Raw genomic sequence first — 17,646 nt, 5'->3', positions numbered from 1 at the left:
CTATTTATTTATCTATCTATATATCTAACTAGCTCTCTATATATAAAATCATCGTGGTATATATTTCGTATCTAAACATACCCGAACAATCGAGTCCGACAACTTCGTCTGTACAATTGCTTTTCTCCAGGAAAGCCTTACACTGTCCAATGTCGGTTTCGTTACCAAGACATTGGAGATCTCCAATACTAATGGTTGTACTTGTGCCGTTGAAGACATAGTAAGATGGACTCACTGTGCTGCAAAGAGGATATATATATATATATATATATATATATATATATATATATATATATATATATATATATATATATATATATATATATATATATATTTATGTATGTATGTATGTGTGTGTATGTGTTTGAATGTGGCTACGAAAACCTACTAAAGCATATACTCCCTAGTATATTCTAATGATCACAACGTAGCATGTTTCTGGAAATATTTGGTAATTGACGTTTTATATTTGCGATTTAGCAGATTAGGATCATATAGTGCTATATGTAGATGTCTGAAAATGTGTCCTCCGTTGCCACACATTTCTACCAAATGCTTGTTTTAATACGAAAAACAAATGACCATCATTGTGTGTATGAGAGAGAGAGAGAGAATGTATGCGTGTGTGTTTATGTGCGTAAACGTACCCATGGTAATTTCTTATTTGTTCTAGAAGGATTATTTTTCTTGAATACAGTAGTCTATAGATACATCTAGCTGTAGTATAGTTATGGTAAAATAGTGTTTTGGTCCTAGCGTAAATCAGATTGTCATACAATGCTACCTATCAATTTGTTCATGAGCTTAAATCTGGCTGATCTTCATGATAAAATCTTCATTAAGACACATATTCTGCTGCGTTACCCTGATTACACCAGACCATTACTAGTTTTTAAAAAGTAAATAAAATTTGATTTTAAAGTACCTTTGAATTAATGTAAGTTTCAAAGCATTCGTTTAAAATAATCGGATTAATAAATCTTTAACACTGAGACGTATATGATGTGGAATGCTCCTCATTTTGTCGCATGACTCTCAATAATTTTTATTATCAAACACGGCTGGATACAAATATTAATCACGGATAATGGGTAATTAGGCTTCCTATAGGATGGAATTTACTGGTTTGCTATTTCGTGCACGCTGACGTACTGGTGCATCATCATTCGGCAGACAACATCAGTATTAAACTGGGTCCAGTTTTTCATACAGACTCCTCCCCATTGGTTGTTGTAGAACACCTCTAACTTTCCCTTCCACGGACTTGGTCCATAAGCGAGACGCACCTTGTCTCTACCTGAAAAAAGTTACGTTCATGACCAACTGTGAATCAGAGAAAATATTGTATTAGTATCATTGTCCATTTTACTACATTAAATGTGTATCTACTATATCGATGACACCGTTTGCAAGTACACAAAGACACAACATATACTGATGACACATGCGTTCAAACTCTTGATTTAATTAATGTATACATATTTGTGACTATCATAAACTTAACAACATATTGCACACATTAAATACATTGCAACCTAACCTCGCCATGCAGTAAAGCTTAATGTTCCCTTAAATCGTATAACCAGAGAGACACTATATAAAGTGTCATGAGAATATGGCAGAATAAGCCCATTTGGGATGTATGAATGGTTATAAATGTCTGTTTGAACTCAAATTGACATTTAAGAAAGATTATTCTAGCTCTGATACATTCAGCGTGCAAAATTTGTATAAACAGTTATCTAAATGCTCGTTAACTGTTTGTCACATTAATCAGTTGACAAAGACAGGAACATGAAACAGTCTATCATAATCTGAAGTTATAGCTAATAATAGATATATATGGAAATATTACGACGATATATAACGATAGTGTGTATCTAAACGTCTTATTGGAAATCAATTTTAAATTATTATCACGTCGTATAGTTTTTCAAGAATACGTCACCTAACTGGCAACAGTCTTTTGAAAATGGAGGACAAACAAGAAAATACATTTCCCTCTTCATTGTAGTCGGATCGGTTGAGGATGCTGTAGTCATACCAAAGTGCATAAATAGGATGGACTTATTTGTTTATACAACAATGCAGCGGATGTAATGAAGAGGAACGAACGATATTAAGCCAAAGTGTCAAGGTATATTTGATGTGCCTTATACGAGCGTAAATTCAAAACATAGCATATCTTGCAGTCACTTTACATTATTTGATACCGATGATTATTTCTTTTATGCGTTCAATGGTATGTATTAGATGCGAGGTCGTTATGATGAATTCCCATTTAAAATTATGCTTTTTCATTTAGTTGGTGGTCACGGCATATGTTTATTGAATAGCGATAAGGCATAGATTGTATAGAGAATATGCGAAAGAGCACAGGAGCAATTGTAATGGAGAAAACATACAGCTACAGTTTGATAATTCATACATACAGAAAGGATAATTAATGGGTCATGTGGCAGTATGTATATGAAACTTCTGCTGACTTTCCCAGTCATTGTCATAGGTGTGAAAATATTAGCCATTGCACTGTCTATAGCAAATGTTGTAAAAGGTTAAACATGTGATGGAGGAAAAACAAATAGATTCATTTGGATGAAAAGAGTATGCGATTGTTTCCAAAAGTAACAATAGTTTACGAACAACATCAGACGTCTGAATGTGGCAGGTCATATTTTACTGTTTTTTATTTATCCTATGTAATCCTCTATGATAGCGTCCAAAACTGTTGAGAAACTGGACATTCGTCTCATTTAAAATCTTATCATATTAACTAAGCTATGCTTAATACATATATATATATATATATATATATATATATATATATATATATATATATATATATATATATATATATATATATATATATTCTTCTGCCTCATTGTAGGAAACAGTTACATAAGGGCAAACAGATTAAAGAAAAACAGGCATACATTACAAGATTTAGACAGCGTCGAATTATTTTAGAAACATTTTAGCAAGGCATATGGAATCCTCCAATACTTAATTGGCGATCAGAATGTGTTGGTGGATTAAGTATTGCCTTGTCAGTCTAGTCTGTATGTTGTATGATTTTCTAAAAACACTAAATATTGCTGTGCAGCTATTTGCATCCAAATGTTCATGAAATACTTTATGGGAGTATATCATAACACAGTGAAGATATTAATAAGAATTACTAAGAACGCAATAAAAGAGATTTTGACCATATATTAGTGTTCGATGCAGAGCGTACTATGACTAGCTTTAACTCACTGGTATGTAACTTGGTACCTGCACTACTAGATTTTGTATTGTCCTGCCATTTTATGCTATTGTGCTTGTTTTGGTTGTTCAGGGTTACATCGACGCTATGCAACTATCTAAACATGGCATATAGTACTATCGTTTTGGATCAGGCAAAGGTGTTGCTGGTGAGAGACTACTAAACTAGAGGAGCCTCTACAGAGAATATGTTATGAATGGCTGAAAGGTTTAGGGAGCATCCTAAATACAGGCGGAATAATAGCGTGCCAATAATTAATTATACTTTTCATAAATTCGACAAATATTCTTCATTGCTGGAAAATAATATTCATTTTTAGATTGAATTAGAAACGTTTAATAAATGCTTGTTCTCTGTCATACATTTGTTCAATGATTTATCCATTTCCGCACATGAAAATTTTAATTTCCAAACTGTTCATAACATCTTAATCCCTAACAATAACGTTCCTTATTATAATATTACTAGAATATTAGATGATCTTGTTTATGTCTGTAAATACCATAACGTACAATGTGTCTCATTTGAGCGTTTAAGTGTACATATTTTTATCAGCTGAAAATCCATGCTTTCATAGTTTACTTTAATGTACTGTTAACCTTTCTTCCCACCACTAAGATGAGGCTGATGATCTTCTATTGGGAGCATTATGTTTTAATAATTCAACAAATTTGTGACCCATTATAACTAATAATGAACGTTTTTCTATCAATTAATTGCAATAACGAGACAATTCGTACTCTATTGAAATGTACAACAGTGGTTGTTATTAACAAGCTCCTAAAATATAGGATTATTTTGTGATCATACTGACCTACTGTATTATTTGCGATATGGCTTGAAGCAATATCAATGTATTACATTTGTGTCTGATAGCTGACGATCTTGAAATTTAATGTTCTTCTGTCTTAGAAAATCAGAAACGTTTGCCAATGACGATACTCATTCAAATATAACTGAGCAAAATGAGATGGAAATAAAGATGGGGTGGCGGAAGAAAGGAAGTATGAAGTGGATATTCCTTGTAGAAACTGCATTTCAGGAGGTTGTGCACAGGGATATCAGTAAACAGACATATATCATCGTTAGAATATCAACAAAACACAATCTTAACGGGTAGTGTCCTTTTACTATATGCAACGTCAAAAAAGCGAAATAATGGTATTGTACCCTTATACAATTAATATCAGTAACTACAGAAGCATATAAAAGCTAAATAGATCTCTTGACAGTAAATAATCATCACTGTAAAATCAAAATAATTAGTGAAATTGTCAAACTATTTGAAGGCCTGCATGGGAGGAGTTGAGTTACAGTATAGTTAATTTGTGACTCGCTAAAAGTATTTAATAACCTACCTGGTTAAGGTTAGTTAAGCCATTTTGTCTTTTATTAAACTGAATTTACAGATCATGACAAATTAATATATTACTTTGAATTAGCTATTTAAATTCCACCTCTGGAGGCATAATCAAGCATGAATTATGGTATATTACTTTAGCGCTAGAGTCCAACAATGATATCGCCCTGCTCTACTCGTTAGGGCCCGATAAAAGCGAATGTATGATTTTACAAAACAATATATTCTCTCTGTGTATGACTGATACTAGGTAAGGTCATGATATAGACATAACAAATAAAATGAATATAATTTATATTATGCAATCCACTAACCCTTATTTACTTTAGTCAATCATGAATTTCTGTTGCGTCATGTTTACACGTAATTGGTTTCACAAAACAGTTCCATCTCTACTAGTTTCTCTAATTCCAGTACCAAGTTTTACTTCGCTGCATGAGCTAAATTTTACAGTTATGTGTATCCCAAATATTGATTACATCATTAGATTCTTTAATTTAATTCCAATTACTATGTAATATCAAATTAAACGTTAGAAATAATGCATGTTTAACATCAATATTGCTGCTTACACGCTGTGAAATGTATATTTTATTTCATTTGTCCCAGTACTGTAAACGAAATTCTTTCATTGAGATGATTTGGGCAATGTTGTGGTAATTATTCTTAAGTGAGGTTTGTAATTATCCAATGAAGTAAACACTGTACATATTTTCTCCAGGAAAAGTACATACATTGTAAAGTAAATGATACGTCTTCCATGAATCAGATTTGAAAGGTGTGTTAATTATTACATCAACATTTATTTGGTTCCTTGCAATTTGAAACATTCTGTCTAGTGTTCGCCCTTTTGACATGAGTTAAAATTATCGTAATGACGATAAATATTATGGCTTTCTATTTCTTCCGTAAAGTAATGTAGTATACCTCCACCACACTATATATACCGAGGTCGCCCTATCAGTTTTACATATGATCCAGTTGGATATTAATCCGTGCTGATCTAAAAAGCACATTTTTACTCCATTTGGTATCATGCATCTTCCTTTATTCTATTTTCTGTAGCAAAGTAGTGTACATATCTGTAATATTCTTTAGCAAGATAATTTGCTTATATGTCATGTTCTTGATATGCATTTTATTTCAAAACTCAATGTTTTTTATACCTTTTGCGTGCTGCTTTTTATTTCTAGTGCTTCATCTCATACGAATGCAGATTTACCTTCGAAGGCAAAGTGTAAATTTGCAACGTCAAACTCATTCAATATCTATATCATCCTTCTGAGAAATGCTGTCATTTTTCTAAATGTAGTTTTGCGCCCTTTTCTTGTACGTGTAACAGTTTCAAATTAATGTTTGAAAATATATTCACAGTCTGACATTCACAGTCTGACTGGATTTTAACTTTTAATTAATTTCAATACACCTTAAAGTCCTCCTTTGGTAAAATAAAAACCTGTAGGATACCTCTGGGACATGTATATCAAAGTTTATTTTTAAGATTCTTGTATCCTTGCCAGATTGCAAAACAGTTAAAAACGAGCGATATAGTTATCTCCAATTTATCAACTACTGCTTTTTAGCAGGTATCATTTCATTAGTTTGCGCACTGAGGAGATACCTTTATACGGTAGTTGTGTCTGGAAATAATTTATGAAAAATTGCACAAACGAGACTTACCAAGAGCTACAGAAGTACATAGTACACCAGCATCGTCTGAATGTGCACAGGAACGCTGTCCCCAGAAATAGTTTGTTGTACAATCGAAAATAGATGGTTCATAACTGTTGCACTGGGGATATATGTTCGAAGACGGCTCTAACCCCTGTCCAAACCACGCATTGCTGTAGACTGTAGGTGATGTCGACCTGTTAAAATTAATTTCATTACAGATTACATTAATCATCTGTATAAATACAGTTAACGTCATATTTAACAACTACAATACGCATTTTAAGCATTATGCTAGGACATTCACAAAATTATCTAAAACAATACTCGAAAGAATCGCAAAATAATCGCTTGCCTTTTCTAGAAGAACATATTCAAATGGGTTAAACCACTTCCTACAGACAATAACAAAGTATATGTGGTCTTAAAAGATGGGTACGATTGCTATTTTACTTTTATTTCAGTAGTTCACAATCGTAACAACAAAGGTAACAACACACATTTCGAATCTCCCCATGAGTGTTATATTCAGGCAAACAGAAAATATAGCACTATTTATATTAGATTTTCTATTCAATATTTGTCATATGTAGTTGATTCGGTATTTTAAAATATTAGATTTATTTAAGTAATTATTGTTCCTATTGCTGAAACGTTTATGTATATAATTGCTTGTTCTGAAAATTGAGTATGTATGTGATGTTGGGAATGAAGGTATAAGGGATATGATTAATACCCTCGATACCTGATTCATGAACCAATATCCATATGATCGACAATTATTTAAATTATAAATATGACAATGTGCTCGACAAACAATTTTCTGTCAGAGGAACTGCAACATCCGCCTCATCTCTATTACTCTTGCCACCAGACATAGTGTGGAACTCTGCACGGTCTCCGCTAAGTTCACAACGCAGGACACATATCGCACTACACCTGCATATATCGTCTGCAATATTTTGTGCTACAAATTTAGATTATGGGCGAAAACATATTGACAACCCTACTACAGATATAGTTATTGGCTTGTCATTATTTAAATACATGTTAGGCATACATATTGTGGACATAAATCAACGGGCGGCAGTTCTAAGGATACGAAGAGGGAGGCGCATTAAAACCATGCTTTAGAGGATAAAATCATTTTCAGCTTGAACACAAAGTGTCGAAACATATAAGTTCCTGTGGAGGGATATAGAGGGCAATGACATTATACATTACCAAATAGCATATTGGAATTAAGATCCAGCTACGTGAATCAATAGCATGTACCTAGCCCCAACCTCAGGGACTGAACAATGCCATACCAGTAAAAGCCGGCACGTTCCTTCGCGAACAAACTAAGCCATATAAGTCGGATAGTGCTGCATGGCAAGCTCTGCTGATAACGCAAGGTTTAGATAGGCAGTCACATGGATAGGTCTGACCCGTATATTTCCTATAGATACTTCCACAGCACGGTTCCCACTTTGGTACTTCAGCATCCATGAGCTGTATAATCGCTCACACTCAAACAGGGCCATTATTTAGTGACAGCATGGAGTTAACGGGATCTATATCATGTCATGCTGCAAATGTAGTGATCCGCTATCCTCGACAGTCTTATCCAACTACTTTGCAGGTAGAACAATAAACACCGGCTTTAGTACCTTATTCCAAATACGAATACAACTGGTTTTTAAGTTTCTTTATCAATATTATATCTTACTATAATGCGTGCAGACGCGGTATTACAGGGGTGGACTGAAGACGTTTTCGCCCATCCCATATCGGAGATCTGTCCTCATCATTGCTCTCCAAGACCTGCATAATCTACTGTTCCGACATCAGCTGATCATCGAATAATGAGGAACCTACTTGCAGCTAACTCCACAATCTGATAGCGTTAGTAAGAATTTGAGCTGATTACATAACCAATTACAATTGCTAACGTATACCGACTCTTTTATTTTGTAACACCTTTCCTCGTAAATTAGTTGACGATCTGCAAGCCCTACATGCCCGTTTTTCCATTATGATACTCATAATTTGACACAAAATATATAGCTTTTTTCAAGAGGCGGAACACAGCTTATACCCTTCCACCCTCCTCATCCCACCCTGAATCTCAACGCACATGCGCTGGAGCCTGTTTATAGAATGACCTACTTCTTAAACAGAGAAACCCGTCATGTTAAAGCCATAGCGGCAACTGCTGGGACGAAATGCAATGCGCTTTATCTTTTTCTTGGTCAATCTACGCCCTCAGCTTTAATCATCCACTTTAATGTTCAGGTTGAAGGAATTAACACAAAAAACCGAAAAGGATACCATCTATGTATCCGTCACAGTCTCATGTGCAGTAGAGGGATTTGCAAAGCAGTAAACAAAGATTGCAAGACATACCTAGATCAGCAGCACCTATAAAACATCAATACTGAATTTACAAGCGTCACATACCACAGGTCTTCGAACTAAAGTGGAAAAGGGGGACAAAGGAAAGACGAAATTAGCCAGTGTTCTCTTCACGAGACCTCCTACTCTCAACTGGCACCACTTTCACGAAGTCTCACCCCGGTGTTCTCTCATATTCTGAAAGAAGACTTCAATCTTAAGCTCTTAAATTGTGCAGAAATACTATGATGACATGTAGACCCGACAAGTGGGTTCTGGGAGACAGCATATTACTTTCAGAGCACCTCCTGATTTGCCCAGAGTTCCTTCAGCTACAAACACGGCTTATGGATTTGGATATCACCGAAGCGCATCCAATCTACTCTTCGAATGCAACAATGGGTTATAAGTTCTATACATTGGGTGAGACTACACAGTCAGCATAGACTTGCAAGAGGCGTGACCTGAAGTTCCCACCCATACGGCTTCCAGCAAAAAATGGGATTTGACTACAAAACTAATAGATTACTAATTAGCAGGCTAGTTATATCTCCGAAAAATATTTGTTATCAGTTGTTACAATCCTTCTTATTCTCAGACGTCTTGTGAAAAAGAACATTTCCACCGTTTCAAGATTATGGTCATCTAGGTCTGGAACGCATCATTCAATTATAACAGAAACTGTCTTCCCTGTACCAAAGATTGAATTATCCATCTTTCACGATGCTTAAATTGTTTAATCACACACACAAACATTACAGAGAAACCTAACGTGAAGCTTTCGTCCTCACACTAATGACTTCATCAGCAAAACAATGCAATCCCAACTAACTGGAACATGACTAGATGGAATGGTGAGCGATGCTAACAGACTGTCCCAGATATGGGGTAGGTTGTAATGGCATTAGCTTTATTATTTTTGTATGTGACTCAACAATTACACCTTGTCAATCATGGATAAGAATAATACACGGTTAAGTTTTCATCAAAGAAAATTGAATTAGTACCATTTTACTTTCCTTGCCAGGTGCAAAACCCTCCATTTGTGATTGTATTTACCTTTTGCTTTTGTTTAATGCGACATTATACGTTTTAGTCCTATGTCGCCTTCTCCAGCTCCAATTACAACGAGTATGTGGTCCAAATGGAGGCCGAACCTTTGGCCATTGGTTAAACTCTTACCACCAAAAAACGGTCTGAAAAATGCGCTGGTCTCATGTCGATCATACCTCTAAAGGTACATCCTCGGACATCCACCATCAGTACTGAACCGGGGGAGCAAATCTCATATGATCTGGTTATGCCAGGAGAGTGTAGCCCCCTTAGAATAATTGACATATCAATATTCTCGATGAGAAAATTGTATCCAAAGATTTTCATTGGTGGCTGGAGAATCTCTATGATAATGTAATTCTCAATCTCTCTCACAACTCCACTGTGATGATTTATATCAAAATGCAAGGCGGGAACAATTCCTCAGACCTTTGTGTTCTCGTTTGTGATTTTCAAAACGTGCTGATTTTAACGACAAGTCCAAGTCCACATTGAACACATCATAAACTGGTTAACGTATTGTCTGCCTCAATGTTCCGAGAAAGAAAACTAGTACAAACATATGGATATATTAATCCTTCGATGTTTACTCAATAGGTGCCAAACGTGATCGATCTAGGATGAATCTGTTGGCGATAAGATGGAATAATGTATAAAAAACCAGCCTTTTTTACATCAGTCCTCGATACAATCAGTCTGATACAAATAGTCTGGGTAATCGATATTCTTTCCATAGATTGGAATCGTCAAATACATACACTTCTCCTCTAACACCTGAAGTTCCAAAGTTAACACAAAAAGCAAACCTCATTCGGAATATTTATCTCAAACTGGAAATATTGGATCAAACCCAATAGCAAAATAGGTTCATAGGTGAGTCTCTTATTTTAATCTTTCTTCCTAATTCAGTAGCTGAAGAAAAGACAAAATCAGCGAATACATGTCCGATTGGAACATGGGTCAATATCATTCAAGAGGAAACCTGCTTTCATTTCATTGTACCTACTCTACCATTCATGGGTAATTATACTTTAATAACAAATTAGTTTGTTCTGAAGTGGTATTTAAGGGAGACCGAGCTGGAGCATTGAGAGACATAACGCCTCTTATTGCCAACACAGAGGGAAACCGAGGATATATCAATACAGACACTTTCGTCCTGGATTAAATGGGTTATTCGTTCCACATATCAGAAATGTTCCCAACCACAATCAATGACATTGGTTAACATATCAAATCACGAAGTTAGGGCAGTCGCGACAAGAACTGCATATGAGTGAAAAGGTTCCCTAACTGTTATTATCCATGCGGAGAATGAAATACGAGTACACTTCTCCAGCTTCATTATTCAAGATCTTTCATGCAGTGCAAGAAGGTTTCATTCGATGTGCCAAAAGGTCCCGAGTCGTTATTAAACTTCCAATGGCGCCTGATTTCCATGAAGAAAAAGTCTCTCATTGGAAGCAACTCTCTGACATATGGTGTCTACTAGTTGGGTCATCTAGACGCTGTATCACATATTTTGATACACTGGATATGGTCTCTCCTGAGTTTGCTATATGCCTATCCCTCCATCTCGTAAATATGGTCCTAGGGTTTAATGATCTGGTAACGTTTTTGAAGAAGAAAGCAGTTATTTTAATACATAAGATATCATAATACACATACACAGTCTCCACCTATCCGCAATTACATGCATATAAAGGTCTTGGGGTCCGCTCCGGTAGTGATATAATGGGATTTGTAACTTATCCCGGTAGCCACGGCATATCACGCTAACTTTCACCTAGGTGGGCAACTATAATTTAGCTTTTTAGCTAACAAATTGTTTCACTCTTGGACGGCTGCATTTGCCAGGTAGCAGTAGTACTCCTTCAGTATTATGATCGGGCATGTATTAGGAAGAAACGTATTTTACTAAAAAGAAATGTGGGTTTACTCCAATCTCTCCCAGAGCTTATGACCTTCGATACGTCTAGTAAAATGTGAAATTATATCAGTGACGATATAATGTAATCATGGCATCATCTGGACCTCTGACATAAGGATTGTTTAAAATTGAGAACGAAATAATTTAGCACTTGTGATGTCTCAGTTTATATAATCTTAATTTATTAAATATTTGTTTACAAATGTCGTGGCAAGGTCAATTTTGAAGTATATGTTAAGTTAGTTTTTTTTATTTAAAAGGCTTTGTACTATATAGGGAGGAGATACGAGTCTACTCCTTCAGCTATCATCTCCAAAATATGTCATCGAAGATGATGTGACTGTTATAAATGTGGACTCATATAGCACCACATAATATCAAGCAGAATTAAATACTTCCCTGTACATTTGTCATTATCTCTAGGTTCTACTCTGTCTGCATTTCGTTTAATTACTTTCTCCTGGGGTACACATTTATTTTATTTAGAGAAAGGCTAAAAGACAGAAATATAGATGATCAGTGAGTGCAAAGTATTCTCTTCAAACTAAATCTCGTAGTATAATTTACAAATAGAGTAAAATGTATTGTTTTAATGGACACAAAGTTATAAACATACTAAAATAACAACATTAACATTATATTTAAAAAACGCAATTGCAAATGGTAGTGCCAAAAGAAACGTTGAATAGAACGAAATGTGCATTGGTTGATATGTTGGTGATGGTTTTTTTCCATTCATCATATTTGTTGGATTGCTAATCACTGCAGCAGTTCTTTTATATTATGAGATGACCTCTACCGCGGATACTGTTGAAATACTTCTTGCATTTACCCAGAATAAGTTTGTTATCTTGAATCATTTAACTTTTTATTGTAAAACGTCTTGGAACTAAGATTTGGTCACGTTGGATTTTTGTCAAGAGAAAATATTAATTAGAAAGAATCTGACATGGTTGCTTTAGAAGATCAAAGAGACGCATGCATAGTCAAACATGGAAGACCATATTGGAAACATTTACAGAAACTTAAAAAATTAGAATCGGAGTATTTAAAGAAGCAGCAACATTTAAGTGTGTGCAAAGAACATTAAACAATGCAAGAATCACAATATCAGCGATTATTTAAATGTAAATCTGCACAATATATTAAATGACCTGTAATGGTGTACCTTTTTATCGCGTCAAACTCATCTGACCTAAATCAAATGCTTCAAAATTTATCCATCAATATTGTGACCTCAAAAACTCATCAATAGCATAGTCCTAGTGTTGAAGATATTGGATTTGCCAACAGTTAAGCAGAGGTCAGCAACACATGATAACCTAGAGTACCCTCCTCCTAAGGAGGCGACACAATCTCATATACATACAACCCAAAGCAATATTTTAGAATCCATTTGACATCGCACCCTTTGGCTAACTCTTATAGTCCAATAACGTATTAGATGTCGAGTAACACTAAAACAATTTCATGTGTTTACCACTGAGCATTTCATTTTGCTCTTACAAAATGAATGTAAAGAGGGTTATGTGGTCTCTTTAAGATCACATTCAATAATTGATTCAAATATCTATGAAATCGGACGATGACAAGTCACTTAGTATGTTGACAATCATACTCATATTCTTATAAGTGACAAAACTGTGAATATAGCGCAAAGAAACTTCGTATCAAATAATACGATGTTGGCTAAAAAAAAAGTTATCAACACAATTTGTCATGCAAAATAAGCTCTCTTTAAAATGTTGCCTACATCTGTCTCTTAAAAAGCTCCTGAGTGTTACCATTTAAATATTATCAACAATTGCTATTAAAGAAGTTGGAAAGCTAATCACTTTATTTCTTTTAGTGAGTTTACAATAGAATACATGATAGGAAAGGTACCTGAGTATGACTAAAGATATCATATATACGGTTAGATCAGTGAAATACATGTCATCACTTAAAATAAAACCATGTCTTCATAACGATAAAGCGATTAAAATAGTTAATAAAGGAAATTAAACACAATACAGGTATACAAAGTAATATAAAAGAGTCTATAAACTTTTCAAATGTCTAAGGGCAGGAAGGAAACTGGCTGATATAAATATTTCGGAAGATGAATTTTGTTTATTGCAAAATTAAGAAAAGCAGTAATCGGAGTTGTTTAAAAGATGCGTAATGACTAAATATATTGTCAAACGGGTTTCAAACATGCTAAAATATTAGCATATGCTATCACGAATTTAAACAGTAACGATGAAATAGTAAGCAAAGCGATCATCTAATACGGTGTATCTGGATAAAATTAAAACAATATCAGGACAATAATGAATCCTGAAATAAAAGGTGAAATATCTCGTGTCGAGACTTATGCTGACTTCTCTATCATTAAAACAACGAAAGTACACGAATGCACAATGGATTGATAGGTGAATGGACAATGAAACCGATGAAAAGGAAAAGGGTTATATTGCTTATAACTATGAACGGTCTCACTCAGTAAGAAATATAATTTATCCATCCAAACACACCAAATTAAGACTTTAATTTGGATCGTGTGATACAGCTACATTTTATGGTCTTGGGGTGCACCTGTCATGTTGCTTTACTACTTTTGTAAATATAGTGCTATAAGTGCGGGCACTTCCTCCTGCAATATAAGTACCGTGCAAAATGTCCTTATATTTCAGGTCTATATTTAGACATGTACCAACATAACCGTAGCAATACGTTTTCTTATTTACTAATTGCGTCGTTTGTCCTTTGTGCATATCTTTTGCTTTTATGTCTTATTGTTGCAAACGTTCGACCTTTGGTATATGTATGTTTGTTTATCTTAGTAATTTTCCGAGCATAGACTTTGTTGGGATTGGAGGCGTAAGAGACACAGAAACACACATAAACACACCCAAATACTCACACATACTAATGCGTATTTGTATCTACGTGACAATCTGTAATGGAGTCAGTGACGCTTAAAATAGCATGACATATCGACATCAAAACATCAAATAACTTACCAATATCCAAGTGAACGACAAATGACCTTAGCATCATTAATATCCCAGTAATCGTCGCAGAGTGTGTGCCACGTATTGTTAAATTTAATCTCTACTCTGCCTTCGTACTCGACTTGGCCATCTACTAAGCGTACGTAAGTTTCTGAATTGTCTTCAACGTCTTGAAAGATAAGAAAAAGAAAACTTTATTGACCAGCATTTCCATTCGCATTAAATTAATTTCTAAAATATTCATTGACTTGAGCGTGGTCAAAGCCAGTTCTGGTCGGAAAGCTAACCTTACTTAATCTGAACTTACCAGATTCCAAAAGGTTTGTTTGTAAACTTTTATTTTACTCAAACTCAGACACATATATTAACTAATAACAGTCATTCTAATGATTTATTTTATCAGTTGTGCTCAGTCTCCCAGTCCGATTCCCCTGCTTGCATCTTGTATCTTGGGGATTTTCGTTTTCACATTAATTGCGACTATAGCGGAACGGAAACGGACTCTTTGAACTCATTCTCTACCCTATGTGGACATTGACAGACGAATGAAACTCTAACCCCTAAAACTGTATCACCCGCGTCATGTGGGTGTTTTTGCCTCTACCAAACCCCTAAACAAAAATGCAACCATGCATCTGTGGGTTATGTGGGGTATAACTTGTCATGCGGGTTAGGCGAGGACGGCTTTTCGGCATGAATCATGTATTTCACTCATTAATTCTCTACACATTTATATGTACCATTGACAGTTATTTGCTTAAAATAAAATAACAATATACAAATTGTATATTCATTAACATGTAAGGGTTACCAAGGAAGAAACCTTTGCATTATTGTTCTTAATTGCACCAAGACCGCTCCCGTAGGTTAGTGGTTAAAGCGTCCGCCTAGGATGCGGGAGGTCGTGGGCTCCATCCCAGGCTGAGTCATACCAAAGACTTACAAACAATGGTACTAAATGCTGCCTCGCTTGGCGCTCAGGATCAAGAGGTTAGTGTTAGGACTCGAATGCCCGGTGTCAGGATAATGTGACTGTGTGGACATCATGCTACATGTCTGCGTCATGATGCCCCAGTGCTAGATATCACTATAAACTACAACACTGCAGGCATCGTAGAGATATGACTGAAATATTTGTAAAGCTACGTTAATAATCACACACACACACCACACACACACACACACACGCCGCGCGAACACTAACTGTACCGATCGGAAAAGATTTCCTAATTTATCTGGTATGCATACAATATCGATGAATCTATGTGGTTATGAGCTAAATATAAATACTTATGTTAAATATAACATGTAGGTCAAGGTGACCTTTTTCTCTTGCAATACTTTATTACTGATTAACATGTATCGAACTTTAACTTTTCATGACAGGAACATATGCTAAGGTCCAACAATTGTATTTTAAACACCAAATTTCATGACAGACACTAAGCGTAAAATATAGGTAACAGATGTCTCTATTTGCAATGCAGATGTAGTATTTAGGAGGATACACCCAGTCTCAAAGTTCATGATTATAGATAGAACTTGCAACGCCAAAAGTCTTATTAAGACCCACAAACTTCATGCAAAATGTAAAACCAGTGTGTTGAGTTGGAACCAACTCCAGTGGGTAGGACCAATGAACCATATTCTACACTAATTCATACTACCTAGAAATAAAGAACGATTAAAATGTCGTGGGACATAATCTTAATATGCTTTGTGTATGAGGATATTGGATTGTTTTCATTACTCTTAAAAAAATGTACAAAACTGGGATTTCTACAATTTTATATTAATGTATGGATTCCCCAAAATAGGATACTTATGAATTCCAGCTTCATTTGAATTATTATTTACACTTCAGATCAGATAAATGGATGTCCAAAGTGAGTTGCAAAATCGTCACTGTCATTCTATTTGTAATTTGATAGTAGCTCATAAGCTATACACGTTTTAAGCTGTATTGTTAATTTATGGGGCAAGGGAGTTATTTAAACTATGAGAAGGATAAACTGTTAAAAATGTATTTCAGTTTGATCAAAGTTATACAAAACACACGATACATACGTGAACACTCTACTGCTATATCAGTGAAGGGACATATCTCTGTGTTGTTGACTTCAAATACACAAAAAGGGGATCTGCCATTGCAATGAGCCGACAGGAAAACATATGAACCAGGCATCTGGTTAAAAGCGGTGTTCCTGATTACTCTGCCGTATACCTGTCTGTAAAAACGAACTAATATGTATGACTCTCTAGTTTACCCAGTGCGGATTACGCTCTAAATATGTTTCAAATGAATATTGAGACTATGTATGTATGTATGTATGTATGTATGTATTATGCACCTACGTACGTACGTGCGTACGTGTGTATTTATATACAAATGCATGTATGCGTGCGTGTATATATGCATGTGTGAACGTATAAATCTTTGATTATGTTTATATATGACTAGATGTACGTTTAAATGAACGGGGTTGCCAAAACTTCTAAATTATGAATCGCACAATAAATCAAGTGTTACATACGAATAGAAAAGGGATCCATATTCAGCTCAGGGAGGAACAATGCAATGAAGTTTATAGTATACATGTGTATTTGCGTGTGTGTGTGCGTATGCAATGTAGACACTGTGCATACGCACAATTTCACCTAAAGAATGTAGGTAATGTAATGAAATTACAATATAACTATTTAAAACATTGTTTAATAATTAAATTTTCGACTCTTAGACAATGATAAAAGAAGATGGACAGAACTAAAAGAATCTTAAAATTACGTGAGTTGTCATAATAGATTGCAAATTGTATAAGACAAACCTTTCGAAAAAGCAAACATTTCTCAACCTGTCTTCGCTATTGTGTTAGCTTTTTATCAACATCTTTAACGTTTCTCGCCCTTTCTTAGTTTATATTCTGTTTTAAAGCAACCCTACCTTATTTCACTTTCATTTGTTTATCTTATTAAATCCTACTTTATTTGAATTTGG

General features: G+C 34.9%; 1 protein-coding gene across 5 annotated transcripts in view; it reads right to left on the bottom strand.

The window, feature by feature from the left end:
• The window catches only part of LOC149797360 (scavenger receptor cysteine-rich domain superfamily protein-like), a 150,496-nt gene that overhangs the window by 58,210 nt on the left and 74,640 nt on the right, over positions 1-17,646 (bottom strand). For 4 of the 5 annotated variants that reach the window (XM_089962109.1, XM_089962106.1, XM_089962108.1 and 1 more), the window contains 5 exons: positions 16,719-16,879; positions 14,661-14,820; positions 6,306-6,493; positions 1,123-1,297; positions 82-239 (listed from right to left, as the gene is read on the bottom strand). In XM_089962109.1, coding sequence (XP_089818235.1) covers positions 82-239; positions 1,123-1,297; positions 6,306-6,493; positions 14,661-14,820; positions 16,719-16,879 — 842 coding nt within the window. The remainder of the gene's footprint in view (positions 1-81; positions 240-1,122; positions 1,298-6,305; positions 6,494-14,660; positions 14,821-16,718; positions 16,880-17,646) is intronic. The other variant, XM_089962107.1, reaches the window with a different exon arrangement.

This window comes from Sinohyriopsis cumingii, chromosome 6, assembly GCF_028554795.1.
Source record: "Sinohyriopsis cumingii isolate HCF-2022 chromosome 6, ASM2855479v2, whole genome shotgun sequence".
Taxonomy (NCBI): Eukaryota; Metazoa; Mollusca; class Bivalvia; order Unionida; family Unionidae; genus Sinohyriopsis; species Sinohyriopsis cumingii.
Note: the sequence above shows the minus strand (reverse complement) of the source record. Positions and strands in the feature narration are given on the sequence as shown.